The sequence below is a fragment of the Cottoperca gobio genome, chromosome 23 (genome assembly GCF_900634415.1).
Source record: "Cottoperca gobio chromosome 23, fCotGob3.1, whole genome shotgun sequence".
In the NCBI taxonomy this organism is placed as follows: Eukaryota; Metazoa; Chordata; class Actinopteri; order Perciformes; family Bovichtidae; genus Cottoperca; species Cottoperca gobio.
Window position 1 is genome coordinate 12,673,458 of NC_041377.1, and position 22,391 is coordinate 12,695,848.

A 22,391-nucleotide genomic window follows, 5' to 3' on the forward strand; every position below is an offset into this window, starting at 1 on the left:
CTTTCACGAGCGCATAATGTTGCTTTAATATAATTAAACGTATGGCATAATGTAATTCTTCGTATAACATTCATGTGATCTGAGTGATTTGCCTTTGGGAGCATGCTGGAAATCAAATATTGAAAGTAATTGTCCTCAGTGTACAGCCTTTATTAAAAACTATTTAATGACATGGAGTCAGGTGCACTGTAGGCTGACAATAAGCCGAGAGTGCACAACCCATCAGCATAATATGGACTAATAGCCTGTTTGTACGTGATGCCAGACAAACATCCAGTCTCACTGATTATTGTTGGCATTTTGCGGATCAAATCTGTTTATTTCCCTCTGTTCCGTTTATTCTTTCTGCATGTTAGCAAATCCTTCTGCGTCAGTGTGTTAACAAGCTTCATTCATGCGTGCGTGTCAAACTGTGCATGCGTTCTTCACCTGGATTAATGTAAAGCTGGCTTTCCACCGTCTTGGCAATGCACTGCAGTTTGACGGTCTCCAGGCAGTCGGCGTGGACGGCGGTGGGCAGGCTGCCCAGCGTCTCCCTGACGAAGCCGGCCACCTCCCGCACGGTGAAGATCTTCAACAGCTCGCTGTAAACTGCTGGAAACGTCCTCAGGAACACCGCCTGGACAGAACGAGGCGGTGTTCAATCATTTGGAAGCAATATGCATCCACTAGACTCCCTTTGTCGAAGGTTAACAGCCAAACACATTCAAACTGCAAATTACACTGAATTTACATTTTGAGTACATTTTCCACTAAATTACATAATGTATATGTAATCTCTATTCTCAAGGTGCTGGGGGAAGAACACATTGTGTCCAGTGCCTCCAGGGCTTTGGATACAAGAGTTCATTACACAAGATTCTGTTCAATCGTATGAGAAAAGACAACCGTGTTCATATTTACATACGTGTAGAGAGAAGTGTTGTTGGGGAAACAAAGGTAAATATGGAGTATTGAGCTATGAATCACTGGCCTAGACAGGATTTGGTTTGAAGTCAGGCGGTCAGGGATTATGTGGATTCACTTTAAGAGCTACTCCAATGGGATCGCTGTGCGTCGCTTGTTTCTAGCTTCAGCCTGATGCTCTTTCTTTCTGTCAAGTTCCGTCAGATTCTCGCTGCACAATTGAAAAATGAAGATTACTAAAATCGTGAGTCACCGTGTCCATTTTTACCCTTCTTACCTTCCTTTGGGAACACCTGGCAGAGGATATAAGCTGTTTTTCAGCAACACTTTGCAACACTGTCACAGCTGTTAACTTTTGACCACCGAGCAGTTCAGATGGAGCAAAAAGGAGTTCCCTATGGACTCTACTGCTCCTTAATAAAGCTGTATTAAAGAGAGGGTTCCTCTCCCGTCGTGGGGTCTGGACTCAGACGGGAGTCACAGTAGATTGATATACATATGTTCTAATTACATGATCATTTTTGGTTATCTGTTTAATTAGCGTACATGACATATTTGGAACATAATAATTGAGTCACGGGCCAGAAAGGTTTGAGAAATCCTTTGTTAATTGTTTCGAGGAACCACTTGTTCCATAACACAATTGCTCCCCAAGGAAAATTTCATCTGTGCAAAAACTCTTAGTGACAGTTACTTCATTAATGAAATTATTCTGGCAATATATGATCTGTAGGATTAAAGAAATAACATATCTCAGATGTTGCATCATCCAGGTTACAGGTGCTGAATTATGCGGACATGGATTTGACGGTTTCTGTGTTTGTGTGTGTGTTGGGCCAGCATGTATGTGTGTGTGTGTGCCCACATGTCACAGATTAACTTGGATTAGCATTGGCCCGGCCTGCATCCTCCCACAGCTACAGTGGTTTTCAGAAGACCGATTAGTTGAGATCAGGAGTCAGTGGAGGGATGGAGTGGAGCTTTTAAGACGGCATGGAGAGTGGAGAGGGCACAACCCAAATGTTACATTCACTTCAAGTGAGGTGAAATCATTACAGAGAGACTGGAGGCTTTACAACGAGACTGTCTGTCTCTTGAGTAGATTGTTAGAATTGTTTAAATTAGCTGTGAACAGAAAACCTGATGGGAGGAATAGAAAAGATGAGAACTATTGTCCCCTGATGCTAAACATGACAAACAAACAAGATTCAAAAACAACATGGACTAAAGAGAAGTGATTGGGAAAGAGAAGAAGAAAATGAGAAAACAAATACAGCCAAATAAAATACGAGTGGGAAGAAGGAAGAAGATTGAGAAGGCAAAGAAGAGCCGGGAGCAGATGCACACACAAGTTCTGTGAAAGGCAAACATGCAGGTATTTCCCTACAAGTGTGCACAAATACACTCAACCCCACACAAGCATCTGCTCCTGGCGTGTAATTAGGATTATCTTTGGCGTGTTTAGCTTGTTTGTTTTGGTTTGCTTGTCGAAATCAGTGAAGGCGGCCGCCCTGCTGTGCAGACCTCCCGGCGGAAATGGAAAAGCTGCCACAGAAACTTCTATTCCCACTCCAAGCCCTCCGGCAGCGTGAAATTCAATTACAGACAATTTCCCACCTATCACAACTGCATTAACAAGAGACAGAGAACATAATGTGGTGCACAGGCACAGATTTACGAGTAATTGTAGAGGCACAGAGGATGTAGATGTGTGTCACACATGACTTCTGAACACACACACACGTGTACACACACCTGTGTTTGTGCGACCGGGCTGGTGCTTTTGTTTTCCTGCGAGAGGAAGAAGCGGATGGACATGAAGAGCTCGTGGATGCAGACTCGGAACTCCTCCTCGTTCTGGCCGCCGGTGGCCAATGAGAAGAGCCGGCGAGACTGGATGATGTACTTGAAGATGTACTCGCTGGACTGGAGGACACAAAAGAACAAATGCCGTTTATCATCCGTGATGAAAAGAGCAAAGCAAGGCAGACCTTCACTTCCAGAGGAAACATGTGTGACAGTTTTATGAGTGTATTTCTCGTGGTGTGCACTTGTGTTGGTAATCGATTCACTGTTTTAAGTCATTTGTGAAGCAAAAATGTGAAAATATTTGCTCGCTCTAGTTTCTCAAATACATTTCTCTGTTTTATATTTTTGTAAATGATTTGTTTCAGTTTTGAACAAGTGATCAGTGGGCATTAGGAGTCTGAAGTCACCTTGGGTTCTTGGATCTCGTGAGGCATTTTTCATGATCGTCTTACATTTTATAGTAAGTAATAGTAATTGAAAATGATCATTAGATTGACCTATGATAAAAGCAGAGCTCAGAGTCGATCGAAAAATATGGCACACTATTTTGCTAATCGATGAAAAAGTCATTTTCATGCAAAAATGGCAGAAAACGCTGTTTCCAGCACCTCAGATAGCAAAGACTTCCTGCTTCTTCCATGTTTTACATCATGATATTCATTTAATATCTTTAGGCTTTAAACTGACCAAACAAGACAGAGAAATCTTTTACTATTATCTATCATTTCATCGACCAAGCGATTAATCAATTAGTCTAGAGAATGTACCAGATTTACATTTTGCTCTACAATTCTAAAGTCTACAGGAGGTGCTAATAAAAGAATTCTATAGACACAAGGAAACCCTGCAAACACACGTGCAGCGTATCACTCATTTATTATTTACTGCGTGACAGAGTAACATTTACATCAGATTTTATTCCGTGAATGATAAATGGGAGACCGCAGCACAGAAGCCGCAATGTGCTTCTCTGACGCCGCATCTGCATGAGTCATTAGTATAATGTGATGAGGCATCCCAACACCAGAGGCACTGCATTTCTGCTGATTAAAATTGCATGCAGGGTAATAGAATGAGGAGGGGGATAATGCATGGGGGGGGGGGGGAGCCATGTATTCACTGCTGATGGAGGGGGATACATTAGGAGGAGTGTCAGCGAGACGGAGAAAGTTTTGTTTGTTTGTATTTCTAGACGCATCTGCGTTGATGGAGTGTGTGTGTATATGTTTATGATTGCGTGTGTGCATGTGTCCCTGAGCAAATGCCTCACCTTGAGCACCTGCTGTATGTGATCCTGATGTTCTGCGTCAACAATGCGGTCCACGTACCACTTCAGCACTTTGATCAGGTCCCTGGAGAAAACACACACATACACACACACACACACACACACACACACACACAGTATCACCACTCACCCCGAGCTACATCGCACAGCTTTTCTCTTAAATTTCTCACAAATAAACATGATGCAATGCAGTGTTTTGAAATGAAACACTTCAAAAACACAATGTTTTAATTAATTTCAGAGAAAGTTCGCTCATTCTTCATAAATGTCACAGCTGGCATTTATGATCTTAGGGATAAAAATTCAATTAATTTGATGTTGGTTCCAGTAAGAGTAAAACTCTTCAAATCTGAGTTTATATTTCAAAAAGAGGCAGCTAGCTTGTGACAAAGAAGGCAAACAGTGATTACTGGATGTTCTCTCTGCTCCCTAGTAATAATGTCTGTGTTAATTAATTAAGGTGTGAATGAAACAATATCAGAGGTAAAAGAGCTTAAAGCAGACGGATGTGTCGGCAGCATCTGCGTGGTTGCATGAAAAGGCTGAACAAAAAAAAGAAGAAGAGAAGAAGAAGACGGTGCCGGCACGTCATCTTAGCAGGTACAGAGAGTGTGAAGAAGACAGCCGGCGAGAGCAGCAGGTTGTGAATATGTGTGTGAACGTGTGTGCATGTATGTGACATATAAGACAAGAAATAAAGGAGGTAGGAAGCAAAAGTGAGCACAATTTCATAATTCCGCCGTTCATCAGCCAGGGGGCACCATCGGCATTTCATTCACACTTGTGTTGACTGAACCACAGCACAGAGCTGCCTCTCAGCACTGACGCAGGCTGGCTTTCTCCGTCTGCCTGCCCCATGTGACGCAGCATGTCGTTAGAATACAATACACAGGGAGGAGCGCTCGAGGCGCCTGCTATAGCCTTGAACGGACACGTCTTGGGAAGCGGAGGCTAAAGCGTCACGCACCTGTAGGACAGAGCTCCGGCAAAGTGGCTCTCAATGTAGGTGTCCATGACGGGCTTGAAGTGCTGGAATTTGCTGTCCTGGAGGAGGTTGATGATGTGGACCTTCAAATAAACAGAGAAAACATATTAGAAATAAAAAAGGTTGGCATACAACACAACAAAGTCTTCTAAATATAATGCGTTTAACAAATAGATCAGAGAAATAAAAGCTTAGCTACAAAGAGCTGTTTTTGTCATTATTATTTGAATTGTTCACTTCAGCTTTAAAATGATCTTTAAACTCAAAACACCCATATAGGACATCCATGGACGGAAAGTAAAATGTTAAGGAATTAAACTGTATTTCAGACATGTGGTCAATAGAAAAAAGAGATAAATGGTATTAATATACAAAAGATATGAAGATAACAATGTAAGATTTTAAAAGAGAGAATAAAAAATGATATTAACATGTACAGATGTCTTAAAATATAACAAAACAACCAGGTTAAAACCATTTTGACAGGGGTTGCAAGAATGTTCCCCTTGTGTGCCGTTTTTCTGTGAAATGCACTGAATGTGTCCGACCACAGAAGATACGTCAACGTGTCAGACTTGCTGGATTGATCTCAGAAACCACAAACTTGACGACTGCAGCGGCTCGCTAGACCTCTTTATCACTGATAACGGCTGAGAGGAGAAAGTGTGTTCATGTGTCGGTGTGAGAGTGATGGAGAGAGAGAGGGAGTCAGCGCGAGCGATCGATCACAGGCCTCGCTCTGTCAGCGCAGTGCTGCGTGACCAGGGTGAGATTGCTTCTCTGTGGCGTTACATCACTAGATCTTTCTGCTCGGTACGTTTACGTTGCCCTTTTCTGCGTTTGACTAAAAACACTATGTGATTGCGCTCGACATATGAAGAGGAGGGCGTGGAAAATACAAAACAAAGATGTAAATGACGGGAACATTAGAACAACTTACCAGTGAATCAAACACCTTAAGCCCATATCTCTGAGAGCTTTCATCCAGAATCCCAAACAGAGTGTCCAGAGTGTCCTGTAGAAACTGAACCAAAGATTTGTATGCGTGAGGCGCAGCATGAAACCAACTTGACTTTTTCAGTTTTTCTAAATCCTCATCGTCTCAACTTGAACTTTTAACAACACGTGGACTGAAATCAAATCAGAAACAATCAATACTACAAATGCCGGTGGAGCAATTCAGTGGCGAGAGTCTTATTGTGGGCCTACTTTGACAATCTCCGAGCCATCGATCTCCTTCAGCTTTGACAGGCTGTCGTTGATCCTCTCGGGGTGAGCTCGCCACTTCAACAGGTCCAGCATGTCTCCTGGAGAGAGCCGGAGAGAGGGAGATGTGGAGAGATAGATCAGTAAAACGCAGGATGATGAGAGCAACGTTTACCGTATGTGGATCACAAAGCATCATCACACCCTTCAATTATCGCGCCCAAAACTCAGCAGAATCCAAACAAATGATGACATTTTCAAGTGTGGCGGGATAAAGGAGAAGTCAGGGTCCCCAGACATACGTATGAATAAAACATAAGCCTCGAGTCTTTCCGCCGTCTCTTCGGATTTTGTTTAAACCTGAAGTGTGGCTTTTTTTTAAACTTCATGAGCGAATGTGTGTCTGTGTTTGCTTGTGTTTGAGTGCGTGCACGACCGCATTTGTTTTTAAACCCATCTGTCAAGTACATTTAGTCCTAAAACACTCGGTTTTCAGCAACAAGTCGGAGCATTCAGGAAATGCCCAGCCTGTTTATACATCATTTACTGGTTTTTTGTTGTTTTGGTGACAGTGACAGTGTCTGGTGAGGTGTCCAGTGACTTAATGGAGATACATTTTATAAAATGTTTTATTGTATATGAGGGCAGGGCTGCACAGAAGCAGCCCAACTAGTGTATGGACGTGGAATTACAGCATGTTTTCACATAACAGCCATGAAGGTTAACGGGGGAGACTATGAGCTCACACAGAGCAGGCAGAAAACAAGCCACTCAAATAACTGCGGACTCTCAACATCTCTTCTTCTCTGAATATGAATCACTGCCATCAGGAAGAAGACTTTGTGTGGCTTGAAGCTATCATTTGTTGTTGTGATGGATAAACTTTAAACTTCCCTTCGGGGACAATAAAGTTCATCCATCAAACTAACTGACAGTTTTAGATGTGGCACGAGTACGAGCCAAAACACCTCACCAGGCACGGGGGCCAGAGTGTCCATCCCAAAGTCTATTTTACCATTTTGTGTGAGCTTGGTGGAGCAGAGGAAGCTGGTGATCCAGAAAGACTCCTTGGTGCCTTTCAGAGTCTGGTTGTTGGACGGGAGGTTGGCCTTGGAGAACGGCTGCTTCAAGTAGCGCGAACATTCTGCCAAGCTGGTGTTCTCCTCACACTGGGAAGAAAGGAAACGCACACATTGTGTAAACTGGCAACATTTATTGGAAAAAAGCAGAAGAATATTACAGATATCATAGATTTCTGTATTATATCAGAGGAGTAGGCTTGTAGGCTGTACGCCAATCACGATTGAGACATTTAAGATATTGCATATAATCAATCACGCATCACTATTGTTATTTTGGGGATTTAATGTGCTGCCTACAGCTGAGGCCGTTTGAGCTCCAAAGCTACCACACAGTTTGGACTGATTCTTCTGTGTCTATTTTGGGTCTGAGGAGAACTAGGCCATGCCAGTTTCATTGAGCTTTTCATTGAGAACGGGCCTTTCCCCCCCCTTCTCAACGGTGGGAACACACGGGGCGATCGGAGCTGTCCTCTAAAACTGGCAGGCTCAGGTTAGGGAGTTTGGTGGGACTGCATCTGGCCACTGCCAGGAAAAGAAGACAATAAAAAGGAGTTCTTGTTTTTAAAGACTGTTGGAAATACTAAGCTAACAGCAAAAATAAATAATCAGGCTTTTGGTTCTGCTTCACTGCCAATAAAATATATGCATGCTTTTCTGTGCTCCGCAGAGTCTGAGGTTTATGCACACACCCTTCGCCTGCAGCTGAGGAAATCCATGTAGTCTGCAATTATTCTGAATTACACCCAAGACGGTCTTGCAGTAGCTTTTTAACTAGGTACGCTGGCCATTTTATTTGCTTTAGTCTTTTGATGTTTCAAAACCAAAATGTGTGAAAAGATGAGTCTTCAGGTCTGTAAAAATGCAAAACAACTGACATTAAAAAAGGGTTGCGCTAAATACAGACAGAATGTTGCTCAAATGACATGTGCATGCATCCGTCTCTCTTGCACATGCACAAAGCAAACGCGCATACATTAACACTCTCTCTCTTGCGTTTCAGTTCAACTCCACAGCTTGAAAATGTTACGTAAGCGGACATGACTCATGGGCCAGTCGGTCTGTAATGCAGTCATGTGAGCTGTTTGTCAGCCCCGTGGCACCAAACAGTGTGATAACAGAGCAAGTGATTCACATAATCACATACAACACGTAATCCCATCCCGAGTAGCCTTGGCGACACCTGTGTGATGCAAAACTGTGAGTGGGTTCACGAGCTGCAATTTACCAATGAACAGAAAGAGCACAGCACTTTCTGCCCCGTGGAAATCTTGGCTTTTGAAAATTGCACTTTTCCTGTTAAATACCAGGCCAAACAATGACTTAAGAGCGGACATGATGGCACTCTGATACAAGGCAGATCCCTCCCTTTGTTATCGAGTTGACACTTGTACTTTAAAGAAGTGACAATGAAGTGAAAACAGTGAAATGATCACATCCTATTGCTTCAAAATAAGACTCAATTTTTGGATGGAATTACACATCGAGATGATTATTTCTGCGGCACGGCGTCTGAGCAATGTCTGTACGTGTGCCAAAAAACAAATATCCTGCAAAGCACACAGTCAATTTAATTCCTTGTTGTTGAGTCAAAACCTTTGTGGCGAGGGTATGAAGGTTTTACCTTATGGATAATGAGCTCATGGGTGCCATCTGGCAGAGTCCTGCCGTCCTCCTGCATCAGAGGAACAAAGGAGTAGCCAAACAGTTTCTTCTCTCCCTTGTCTTTAGCTGTCAAACAACAACACATGGACATGGAATTTAGTCCAAAATACACCAGCACAGACTGCATGAAAATAAACAAAAACTAATGTTATGAAACCGGTTCTTTTTCAGGTTATGCAATACGAATGAATATGTTGAATAGGTGAATATGATGCTCAGCCTTCAGTGCGTTTGCAAATGTTTTATTTTGAAATCAAAAACAAGATGCTGCTAATTTCTCCCTCTTCGACGGCGTGATTAATGCGAGCTTACTTTAAGTAGCTTTCTGAAAGCTCTGGTCATAATTTGCATTATAAACACATGTAATGTGATTTATCCACTGCTTTAGCAATAACGTGCTAATCTGCGCACAGCGGGGAATGACAAGTGTAGTGCTAGGAAGGTTTCTATTTCTATGTTTGTGTGTGTGTGTGTGTGTGTGTGTGTGTGTGTGTGTGTGTGTGTGTGTGTGTGTGTGTGTGTGTGTGTGTGTTCACTCTCCCAGGAGCAGTTGTACTGTGTTCCACTTAGAAAATGGAGGAAAGTTATCGCTTACAAGACTCAAGACTGCAAACTTCTGCTTTTTCTCGTGTGTGGGTCTTTTTGGACAAGTTTTCCTTATCTATAAAACCTTATTGCCTTGGGGGCTAGGAGATTAGGAAAGATTAAGTTGTACTGTGTGAAACTCAGGTTTAGCTGAGTTTAGGGGACCAGGTAGAGATCACCTTGATATCTTGAAACCACTCTACCAAACACACTATGCTATTACAATGTCATAGTCTGGAGGCTTTGATGGTGCTTTAGCTACATTTAGGAACAACACTGGGCTCCCCCACAAAAAAATGGACAATTACCACTGCTGCATAATGAGTACAAAAACAAGATGGAACTTAAAAGCATATTCATAAAAAAAAAGGTGCTTTCTGTTTTGCCTTAATTGAAAATGAGTGTCTGCTAATCATGTTTCTACAGGCAGGTTGTCCCAGAGTTTGGGAGCATAATATGGTCTCCTCACTTTGGTGTCACTACAGGCTTAAATTGGGCTCTTAATGCACACCCCTAGGGTAGCAATGCCAGCCCTGCGAGCAGTAATAAGGCTACTATATCTACCGCACACAGCCACACAGCCTCCCAGCTCGGCTGCAAACGGCATAATAACAGCTTGTTATGAGAGAGGAGACGGCAGCCCAGAGAGAGGCAGAGTGAGCGCAATATTTTGGTCATAATTAATGTTTAGTCTCATTAGGAGGTGAGAAGTTGCACAAACTGGTCTCATTATGAAAATGCTTAAAGAAGCGCACAGTTATTCACTTGGACATCATGTATTTGGGGATGGCAGCAGCCTCTGGGCTTGAAACCGGAGGGTTGGCGGATTCAAGCAAGCGGGAAAGTAATGGCTTATTGTGCTCTTCTCCCTCCACAGCAACACCTCCCCTGGATAATCAACTGGAGAGGAAGCTCAGGCGTTCACACCTGAACAGTTAATGTCTGAAATACATGAACGCCTGATAAAAAAATGTGTGCGCTTACGCTTTCCTGGATAAATATAGGTTATCCACAATCCTGTTTCCACTTACTGGAGCAGTGTCGGAACTCAAAGCGGACGTGCGACCCGCGGAACATGTCGACAGGGATAGGCAGCTTGATCTGCTCCGACCAGCGGGGGCTGTTGTTGTGGTACAGCACCAAGGAGTGGTACTCATCCCCACCTGGTTCACCAGAGCCGGCAGCCACGTGACTCTGAAAGACAGGAAGAAGAGAGTAAGTAAAAAGACAGAGGCGAAGGGGGAAGAAAAAAAACAGGAAGTGAAGAGAGGAAATGAGACGCCATCTCAGAGATGAGGTAAGATGCAGATTTGAAGAACACAATGAATTAATGAGTCATTCGTGAAAAGATAGGAGTGTATAGAAGACCGACCACACACCACAAATGCCAATAAAGTGAGAATGACGTGGTTTGCATGTGTGTGTTTATGTGTGTCAGAGGAGTGCGTGCCATGCAGTGGCAGCGGCGGTGGAGGCAGGGTTATATTTGAGTCTATTTTCTGTTCAAGGCCGAGGCAGCGCAGGAAACCACAGAAGCAGACTGTTACAGCGCTGCACCAGAAATGGGCAACACACTGGAGAGACACTTAGCTCTCATCTGGGTCAGCGATATTTAAATGAAGAGTTTTGCTCCAAAATAAGTTACACCCGCTATTAATGAAAAAAAGAGGACTCAAATAAGGCATTTACTATCCTTAAACAAAGTGGTTAGTCGTTAAATAATGATGTATTTTCCCCATGACAGTTATGGTTCTTGCAAAATGGAGACATAACTGTGACAAAAGTGTTGTTACCTTGAGGATCTGTCCATCGATATCCAGCACATAGACGGTGATCTCTACGTTCCTGGCGACGCTCTTCCCCCCCTTCTCAAATTCGCCTTTCTCCAATGTGATGTAAAGGTCATTCCTCATCTCTCCTGCAAGAACAGGAAGGTAAGAGAGGCAACAAAGCATTGATTATGCATGCGAGTTGGCATTATTAATGATCTCAAAGCAGCTTGACGGCAATTTTTTTGTATAATGCTTCATGACAGCGGGGTGGACGGCATTTAGATTAGTGGCATTTAATGATATGCTTTCTGCTGACGTGAAATCAAAGCCTGAGCGATGACCTTGCACTACCGAAGAATACAAGATTTAAATGTGCTGTAAGTAGACTGGGTTGCTAAAAATCCATATTCTTTGATTACATAAGCGTAACAAGAGGATAGCACTCCACCATTTAGCATTGCACTCCTTTAACAGTGTCAAACTAAATCGATGCAGTCGCCCCAGATATATAATCTTTTTTTTTTTATTCCACGCGTTCTTCTTCTTTTCACAAAATCTGGCGCCTACATTACCCACAATGCAACTCAACCACAGTTTGTGTTATTCTAGCAGCAGCTAAGGTAGCCACTAGCCTCAAGCAGAAATGAGGAGCTTTTTTCTAACTCCACACCACCAGATTTTAAAACTTGTAGTAGTCCCAACCAACGCTGACTCAAGTGACATCACTAGAGGCAATTAATCTGATTTCATCCCCCTCCTTTCGGAGCCTTTAATGACTTAACACAACTTGTTTTCCCCACACATGCAGATGTAATATCTGCTTTATATACAGCATAAGAAGATGAAATAATGCAAGGTGTCAGAGTTCATCCTCCTATAGCCACACAGTTGCGAGTTCAATCCTCACCTCGCCAAAATAATTACCAACAACATGCATCCTAAAAATGAATAAAATACAATAACATATTATCATAACCTGGTAAGTTTAAGTGCTTAAACAATGAACTCTGTGTCGAAAATCTGACATTTTCCTAAAATTGGTGCAGCAATCTGTAAAAACAGTTAGAGGAAATAATCCCAGGAAGTAATATTCTACATCTTGTTGTTATACTTGCAGCTGAATGTACAAGGACTGGGCACACATTTATTTCCTTCTGTGGGGGGGAAGTCAAAATGGTGCAATGCTAAGAAGGATGACCGGCCTGTTTCCTCTGCAGCCGAGCTGCGGTCAGACACATTGTTGAATAGGCTCCCTGTATAACCTCTGTGAATGTGTGTGTGTGTGTGTTTGTGTGTGTGTGCGCTCATCATATCTCTATCTCGAGGACCAATATTGATTCTTCTGCTCTTAACAACGGTAACCATGGCAACATGTGGCATTCTATAGACACCCATACTGTATGCTTGATTCACACACACACACACACACACACACACACACACACACACACACAGTGCAGGAAAGCAGACACACACGGGGGGGGGGGGGGGGGGGCAGTTTCTCAAACAGGAAAAAGGGAAGTGGAGAGGGTGGGGCGAGAGGAACTGAAGGAAAATGAGGACAAAGATACAAATCCAGAAAAGAGAGACAGAAAAAAAGGCAGAGACAGTTTCCTTAACCTGAAGGCAAACTCACACCGGCAGAGAGGGTGAGCGCACTCAGCGCTAAGGGTTTGTAGTCAAACAAAGACAAAGCAAGAGACAGTGAACATAAATCTGTGTTAGTGAGGCGCTGGGGGACCCACAGTCTGCGGTTCCTCTTTATCTGTGTGACCAGACAGCACACTTCACTTATTTAAAAGAACAGCTCCTCTGTGGAACTAAAAGTCCCCTGATGTCCAGCTCTCATAAACGAACGGACGGACAAAGAGTCAGAAAGCTAATTCAAAACAGTATTTTCCCTTCTGTGCTCCCCCCCCCAGTATGTGTGAATACAAACATCTATAGTCCCTTGTTTAATCTTACATTCAAGTGGTTCAAGACGCCATCCAGCTGAGCCTGAGGGTCTCTACAGGGGTCTGTGTCGCTTAGAGAAGCTATTTAAGTGATGCCTATTTACTGTACCTGAAACACCCTTATTATTTTATCTTTCTGGGGGCACCCTTAGGTGGAATTCAAATATCACTGTCACGCAACAGAAAGAGAAGTCAAGTGTTTCCAAGGCAACTACAGTAGATGTTATAAGGACAGATCACTGTACTGGACAAACACTAGAAAACACCTCAAAACATTTACATTTTAAATAGAAATCAATGTTTTATTACTCTTCCTGATTGATCTCACACAAAAGGCTGAATCCCAAGTTTATTACGGTATCTTCACACAAATATGTCCCCAAGTGATCTTTGGGATGTGTCATGACTGTTCAGCACCAAAATGCCAGCAATACGTTGATTACGGTAATGCTGAAGAAGTTAGAAGATTAATCGATTAGCTTCGCAGGTGAAAAAAACTTTTGTTAAAAGGTCGGATGTAATGATATCTTTATTTCATGCATTTCCTGTTTGAATCTTGGGGCAGGATATGACACAGTGAGGGACCAATATTTACTGACATCGGACCTAAAGATAAGTTGTTTATGTTGAGTATCAAGAAGACCTTTTAGTCCTATCCCGTACAAACCCATAGGACTGGGTGGAGTCTATATTGAAGGAAGGTAATAGCTGGAAATCAACTTGGCACCGTATTACTTGTGTAAGTGAGCTTGTTTGTGTTGTCCTACCTGGCATGATGACATCAGAGAAGCCCAGTTTCCTGGTGATGGACACTCCCCGCGTGAAGAGGACCATGTACTCTCGTCTCAGCTGCTCTATGTCCCCGTGGAGGAGCTGGAGAGCCACGGACAGACCTAACAAAGAAATAATGACAAAATAAAAAATCGGAAATATCATATTCCTATATTACAGCCTTGAGCAACACTATTTTATCCCTTGCCAAAAGACACTCAATAAAATGCCCTAAAATATTATCATAATCCTATTCCCAACACAATAAACAATCTTGTAATGGTGAGCTCTGAATAAATAGCATTCACAAGGGCATATTTTCAGTTTTATTACAGCCACATGGACTTGCAAACCAGACAACTACGGTTATACCTGACAGCAGCAATGCACGACACCCCCACAAACATAAACCAAAAATGCAAACAGCCTGTGAATCATCCCCAGCTCGGTTTTATTAAGAGGAGATCCTACATGAAGGCTGTCTTCTCAAATCAATACCCTTATGCAATAACTCCAAATGTCAGCTCGGCTAAATTAAAGCACCGATTTGTATTTAAAGCTCAAAACGCATCTCCTTGATGTCCAATGTGTTTGTGCCTGTCCATGCTCATGACGAGGGAGAGGCAGATACACACACAGCTTAACAAGCTTAACGAGGGTGTGTGTGTATGAGACAAGATGATGATGATTATTATTGTTGTGGATGTTTTCGGGAAAGTTGGGAGGCCGCGGTGAAACTGTTCATTATCTGCGAGAGGTTTCAGTCACAGAGAGTCAACAAGGCAACGTGACTTGTTTTCAAACCTGTTAGCAAGATGCCAAAATGCACTGCGCTACAAAAGGCACAGAGCAGTAAATGGCTGGAAGTTGAAGAAAAAAAAAGAGTTTAAAGTTTTCAGGCTTGCCAACAAATTCTGTAACAGATAGAAATGACGTAGCCTATGCTTTAAGTTGGAGCCCCATTTTACCCCCAAAAATAAATGCCATTGAACTTGCAGAATTCCTAAAAATGCCTAATGTCTATCCGCTATCAAAATTCAAGAGTCAAAAGCAGTGGCTACTCTGCTAACGTTAAGCTAGCTCTCTTTACCAGGAGTTTTAGCTCGTTTCATTTAGCTCATTTCATTTAGCTCATTTCCTTCATTTAGTTTTGGGGAATAATAAACCAAACTACCAAGCTGTCAATAATTAAAGTGGATATCTTTCAATTACAGATAACAGTTAGGGAAAGAGTAAAAAGGCTAATTTAGTTTAGGTTTTAGCTAAAGCTAGCTGTGGCTACCTCAGTAGCTAGAGTGCAGTTAGTGTGATGTCTGCTTCATATATTACCAAACCAAAGTGCAGTTACTGTGGCTTGGCTTGGTTTAAGGCCTAAGCTTAGATGCTTTTTATACACATTTCTATGGCATAGGCTAGGCCTAGTAAAAAAAAGCGGTAAAACAGATGTAAAGAAGTTAGACACTGATTTGAATTTTGAACAAATACTGTAGTAACTGTGGCCTTTGTAGAGCAGCACACAGCTCTGCACTATGGAGGCAAGGATTACATCTCAGAGACAAACTCAACATTTTTTTGAACATGGGCCATAAAGGGTGACAGACACACTAACACACACAGGCCATCAACATTGTGTTCAAACTGGCACCAGGGCCTGTTGGGAAATGAAGGGTAGAAAGGAGAGTCCCATTATGTTCATGAGAGACCCTATTCTAGCCGGGCCTAATCTGCCTGCCCCGTAATGTGGATCAAGCCTTTGACATTTATACACAAACACTCACACATACAGGCTCTAAAAGCTACTGCCAGGCTACAATCAGGCAAACCAGCATCATAACTATTCTGCCTGGTAGAAGTAGCTGACTGATAAAAACAGCCTCAACCTTTGCTGCCCTCAGCCCCCACAGTCTGCCTCTTCACAAACTCAAAAAGCAGAGGAAAACAAAAAAGTGGAGTTGTCGCAACCTCTTCTGTCACTGCCTACGCTTGCATGGAGGTGGGAGCTGAATTATCTGCGTGACCTGACTCATGCAGAGCCAGATTCTTATGAAACCCCTTTTTATGGATTACTGGGCTAGGTGTAAACAAAATCACCATCTCCTCGTATTATCTCCCTCTCTCGTCTTTTGAGTTAAATTACCCAAAAAGTCCCCACGACCCCTGAAAAACACGGACAAAGAAAAATGAGGTAGCCATTAGTCTACATGTGAACAAAATGACCGTCTCTCTGCCCCTTTATTACCCAGCAGCCCAGTGTTCTTTAGATTTTAAGGGCAGTGCATTCATCTCTCCCCTGCTAATTGGCTACTAATAGGAGACTCCTGGCCCACTGCCAGGTCTGTTTAAAAAGGAGAACCACACAGCGAGACAGATTCAGACACACACCGGGATGCACGCACGCTCGTACAAACATGGCACACATATACACACATATACACACACATATATATATATATATATATAAAAACGTGTACACCGATGTACACACAAATACACTTAACCTTATCTCACTCCACTGCACACTTGCTTTAATTGCCCTCCTGACACTAAGTGTAATAAATTGTGGCCCTTAAATTATGCATGGTGCTTCATAATGCAACTCCTGCATGGACGTTTTCACGGGGACAAAGTGGAGAGGAGACGTTGAACCTGTTTGCTAAAGATGAAATATTCTCTCCACTTTGGACGTTTGGTGTCGAGGCTGGACAAGCGACTAAAGTGTTATCTGTGCCGCTATGTTGCGGTAGAATAATTGCCCTTTGGGAGGAATTGACTTTTTACATGAGGATGTACCTGGTAAGAATGAGCTGCAAGTGGTGTTGTGCATAGTGGTTCTGAATGTAGAGTGAGCACAGTTAAGGTAGAGGGATTTAAGAACTGAAAAGAAAAAGAGGGGTGTGAGAGTTTGCGCTTGCGATTTTTCCTGGTTTGTCTTGGGTTGACGGCAAACTTGTGTCAATACTGTCATCAGTGCTGCAAGAGTAAGAACAGGTGTCTCTGTGTGTGTGTGTGTGTGTGTGTGTGTGTGTGTGTGTGTGTGTGTGTGTGTGTGTGTGTGTGTGTGTGTGTGTGAGAGAGAGAGAGAGAGAGAGACATGTAATTAAAGAGATAGAAGAAGTTAAAAAGAGGCAATAAGAGCGCAGACTGTCAAATAAAAATGATAATGAATTAATTTGGCGCTGAAAGACTGGCGCTCTTAGTATATAAATGAAACCCTTAGATTCCACGCTCATTATCTTAAAAATGGAAATTATTAACTCTACTTTTTAACATATTCATTTTGTACGATCAATGTCAAATTCAGTTAAGTTGTTGAAATGTGATTTTTGAACGATCTCGTTTGAATTATGCACGCCAGAGTATTGTGACTAATGCTCTAATGCACTTTGAAAGAGAAAGCACTGAGGCTAATCAGCTGTTCAGCTGGATCAATGCTCTAAGCTGGCAGCTGCTCAATAGCTCACATCCAAGTGTTTGTGATAAACTGCACACAGCAACCGAAGACGGGAGTAATCTCTTTAAAATAATTCACTTACATGCTTTTATGTGTCTTAGTGTGCATACTAATGTCAAATAAAAGCCTGAAGCAAACCGTTATGTTGGATACATTTTCATAAAATAGTGGCAACTAAGGCAACATGCTCCTGCTCCAGTAATGTTCCTAATCTGTGTAATTATTGGAAATGTCACCGTCATCCATCAGGTGTCAAACACTAACCGAGTAAGCCACATGTCCGCAGTGTCATCTGCCGAAGGTCTTGAAAAGTTTCACATCAAAATTGATTGATGTGATGCTTTGTCTGCAATTAAATCTGATAACAAGCGCATGGCTGTGATAATACAGCCAGTCGACAGTTTAAGTAGCAAATAACGCTGATGTAAGAACTTGGTTTACAATTGTTGTTGGAGTTCAATATAAGATAAGGGAACATTATTGTATTGTAATTTCTCCGCTTTAATTCATACTTTTGTTGCACTTATCAGCTCAGCTCTGCCCGTTACGTCTCCATCTATTCAACGGCAGCACCGTCGTATAGAACTTCAGCTGGATGCTGCAGTTTTGTTATGAACCAGTGTGGTGTAAAGATGCTGCTCGGATAACACACACTGTGTTAAATAGCTTTGTGTCATTCAGTTTAATTGCTCCTATATGCAAGATTATTCATGAGGACTTCTCAAGTAAGTATTGGTCTTCTGAGGGGAAGGCGAGAAGAGGAGCTGAGTCAATAGATCGTCGTCACATTCTTCTAACCTGTTTAAACAATTATCAAACCTATAGTGCTTCTGTAAGAATATGTACGATGGAGATGTAAGAAGACAATGAACTCTGTTCACCACGCAAAATGATTTCTTTATGGAAATAACAGCCTGCAGCAGGTTTGCAGCAACATTTCACAAACATGTTATGTAAATATTTAAGACAAACTTCTGATGAACCATTTCTGATTGCTTACTGTTGCTTGTACATTCGCCCCTTGATGCAAACAGCTGCAAACAAGCCAACACTGTTTGAGCTTCCTTCGCTCGTAGATTATACATCTGAAGTCGTAATCAGAAGTTCATCTTCGGCTAGAATTTTGTGTACACAAAAAGTCTTGAGATGAAGTATTGCGGAACAAACCTCTTCATATGTCACATGACATTTCTTTGAGGGGTTTGAAGAACTGAATGTTCTGATTCTCCACCGACTTGTTGCTACGGGAAACTGCTGATGCTGTTGTTCAGTATGGTGCGAACGCGGCTATTTATAAAAAATCATCTGAATGCATTTGCAACAGCAGGCTTCCTGCAGACACGGGCTGAAAGACTGATCCGCTCCCCGAAAGAGGAACTTAACACCCACATGGAGACGACTCAGGCTGACCGGAAGCTGACTATTGGCTATATGCTGATGACGCAACCGGGCTGCGTAGTTCGTCATCGCGGCACAAATTTTTTGCGAAAGATGTATGCCTGATTATCATCACACTATTGAATGAGCAGATTCATTTAATCCCCGATTAAAAAAACACTTGAAAGAAAAAGTACATTTGCTTAAAAACAATCCTACAGCACTGAAGAGGCCATCTTGTGGCATCACTACATCCCCTCGTTTAATATTTCTCAAACCAAGATGTGTGGATGTGAGGAAGGAAATGAATGAAACACTTCTCACCGGTGTTGGAGCCCGACAGGTTGTATCTGGAATTCGCCTTTTTGATGATGTTCTCATGGATCTGGTACCACTCACTCTCTGTGTTACACCTGAGACATAAGGATGAGACGGGGAAGGAGATAAATAGATTTTTAATAGATGTTCTACTTTATCGAAGTGAAATGCTAAATTCTCGCAATGTACCTTTAAAGTAGTGGAACTTACAGACTATTATTAATCGTCAGTTTCAACATTTAACTAGGGCAGGTCAAGTACAAAACACATTCTTACAGTATTTACAATGACGTCTGTTCTGGACCTAATTGCGAAAACATTCAGATCAGAACTTTAATGCTAATCTGCCTGAAACCTCTGTGGTGTTACTGCCTGAATAAAGGAAGTGGTTGTATTTCATTTGAGCTAAATTTATTTGGCCAGTCAGTCTGTTCCAGCTATAATTTAGGTCAAACTAATGTGTCGACTTTAGCCTTTTGTATCGCTTCGGGGCATCATGTAGGTTGGACCACAAAGACCTTTCACAGGCCATTGAAGTACAACAGGAAAAGATGCACTTTTATCATGAAATGTCATTATATGTAAATACTGTTATATTACTTAGTTAGACTACCAGCTGACACGATGACTTGAACTGAATTGCTTTGTAAATGAGGGAATTCTAGCTCTGGGTTTTGGAAGACTGATATCTGTCGTGTGTGGTAGATATGCTTTTTTTTTTTGCAAGAAAATGAGGAGGTCGGTCACCAGTCAGATTCATTTTTTGCTGGTCAAATGGACACTTGCATGATGGTTTTACGTTGCGCACACATCGGCGAAGACTGTGACATCACAGCCAAACACACACGCAGCGTGAGTGCAAAATACATAAAACTCACAGTTTGTAACACCTGCGAGTCCAAACAAAGCCGTGAAGGAACAACCTTAAAAAACCAAAACTGTGAAGAGAGGACTTAGTAATACAATGCTGGTTGTTTCCAGTGACTTACGCATAAACCTTGAGCAGATGGTCATCCTTGGAGTCAGCAGTGAGGAGATCAGCGATGCTGATGACAGCACAACCAAACGGCCGCCTGTACTGAACGCTGCACAGATTCTTCTTTTCCCCTGCTCCCATTCTCCCTGCACACACACACACACACAGTCATAACAGCACTGCTATGAAAGCCAGAGAGATTTAAAAGACATGTAGTGCTTAGTACAATACAGGGGCAGCATCGTAACTCCCACCTATTCTTATGATGTGCACAACGATGTAGACATCTTTTCGTAGATCACTGCTTCCCAAATCCTAAAAGAAACAAACAGGAAAACACACTTAAGCATCAGATTCAATCATTGTAAACAAGCTACAGAGCAGAGATTTAGCGCTTAGTGTTCAGGGTAATGGAGCATGACTTTACTGTACATAGCTTTAAATTGCTTCCAAATCCATGTTTTAAAACGTAAAGTCATGTTGGCTACTCACCACAAATAGCGTGCATTGTCTTTCTGTCTTCTCTGGCGACTTGGGCAACCCGCTCTTATTCAACTTGACAAAGAACCTTTCACTGTACAGGAGGAGAGACAGAGGGAGGGAACACACATTGAAATGAATGGGGCCAGGAGTGATGGCTGAGTGTCATCGTAAACAACTGCAAGCAAGCCACTGCTCACAGGAACAGAATAAAGATTAGAAACAGTGTCAAAACTGTCAAGGTCTGAACTGTGGGCACCGGAGAAAACACTTCAAAGTTGAAGCTTCAAACCAAAGCTGTTTGGAAGAGAATATGAGGAGGGAGAAAGACAGGCGGCGAAGGAGCAGAGGACTGAGGAGGAAAGGATGTACAAAGCTTGAGTTACTGAACCAAATCCCCAACATAGAATGTCTGTAACATATCCGACAACAAGTACATCCACACGTGGCTCCTCCACGGCTCACTAAAATATTCAGTACGTTGCATTTAGTGGATTTTCTCTGACACGTTTTCGCCCAGATTCTGCACGCTCGGCAAAGATAGTGATGGGTCAGTCTTATAACTGCCAAGCTGGTTGTTATAAATCTTCTGGTTGTGACAGGACTAAACTGAATGTCCTGATGATGGAGCTAAAAAAGGAAAGTCAGAAGATCAACCAAAGTTCAACTCATCCTGAGGTTGTGTACCAAATGTCAAGACAATCCATACAATTGTTTTTTTGAGACATTTCACTAAAGACCACGAAAGACAGAAGAAGAAGAAGAAGACGACTTTATAGATCCCAGAGCGAAAATTAAAACATTTTTGGCGATGAATCCAATTGTTGAGATATTTTAGTCTGGACCGACAGACCGCAGCTACACTGAGACAATTGTCTGTCTAAACAACAATCAATCATACTTAGTTTGAAGAGTTTGCACACACTCTACAGTGCAACTTTAGGGTATGAAATCCAAGAGCATCACGGAGCCGAATGACTCGAAATAAAAACTCTGGCCTCACCTAAGTGCATGTCGGGCAAAAACAGAAAGGACGGACACAGAACGCCTTTTTATCCTCTTTGTACTCCGTCCTCTCTCTCACTCTTTATCTCACATACACGCTGAAAGAGAGGCAGCGGAGGCTTCCTGCTGGGCTCGTCTCATCCTGGCTGGCGAGCTGAGGGCTAATCCAGTTAGGTGACTTTCACAGTCCACCGATAAGCAGAGGGAAAACCTTGTAATGCACCAGCGTCTGACAATGAGCCAAGTCTTTGGCAGGCGCGAGCTACAGTAGGCCCGTTCACACAAGAGCAGAATTTACCCCAACAGATCCTATGCAACTTTATGCTACATACGGCTACAATGGATTAGGATGTCTTATAATAGCCTGAGCTACTAAAAGCTCTTGTACAACAAGAGCTTATAAGTTGCAATGTTTCTCTCATGATGTAAATAAGACGCTGCTTCTTGCACTGTAATTCAGTGTTTTGTGTATGTAGGGCAGTGGGCGCCCATGTTTGAATTAATTAAGCTCCTCATAATTAATTATATAAATGCTTGCGATTTTTCATACATGTATTCCTTCAGTAAAGTTTTCCTTTTATCGTCCATATTGGAACGAACCAGTTGAGAGCCAATTTGATTTAGATGCGGTTGCTCCTCATTAGCTGCTCTCTGGAACTTCCCTGGCCATTTATCCAGCCATACGGAGACGGATTCCTATGCATTAGACATGAGACCCGCGCACGTTTTCCCGAACCCTAATTAGTGCTCGATTGTTGAAACC

At 42.4% G+C, this 22,391-nt stretch overlaps 1 protein-coding gene across 9 annotated transcripts in view; it reads right to left on the minus strand.

The window, feature by feature from the left end:
* dock4b (dedicator of cytokinesis 4b) overlaps positions 1-22,391 on the minus strand; it is a 103,397-nt gene that overhangs the window by 35,851 nt on the left and 45,155 nt on the right. For all 9 annotated transcript variants that reach the window (XM_029461663.1, XM_029461662.1, XM_029461664.1 and 6 more), the window contains exons 9-23: positions 20,636-20,717; positions 20,398-20,458; positions 20,157-20,289; positions 19,174-19,262; positions 14,018-14,143; positions 11,317-11,441; positions 10,555-10,717; positions 8,898-9,004; positions 7,210-7,363; positions 6,198-6,295; positions 5,929-6,012; positions 4,971-5,071; positions 3,986-4,067; positions 2,662-2,832; positions 430-619 (exon numbers count right to left, since the gene is read on the minus strand). In XM_029461663.1, coding sequence (XP_029317523.1) covers positions 430-619; positions 2,662-2,832; positions 3,986-4,067; positions 4,971-5,071; positions 5,929-6,012; positions 6,198-6,295; positions 7,210-7,363; positions 8,898-9,004; positions 10,555-10,717; positions 11,317-11,441; positions 14,018-14,143; positions 19,174-19,262; positions 20,157-20,289; positions 20,398-20,458; positions 20,636-20,717 — 1,766 coding nt within the window. The remainder of the gene's footprint in view (positions 1-429; positions 620-2,661; positions 2,833-3,985; positions 4,068-4,970; positions 5,072-5,928; positions 6,013-6,197; positions 6,296-7,209; positions 7,364-8,897; positions 9,005-10,554; positions 10,718-11,316; positions 11,442-14,017; positions 14,144-19,173; positions 19,263-20,156; positions 20,290-20,397; positions 20,459-20,635; positions 20,718-22,391) is intronic.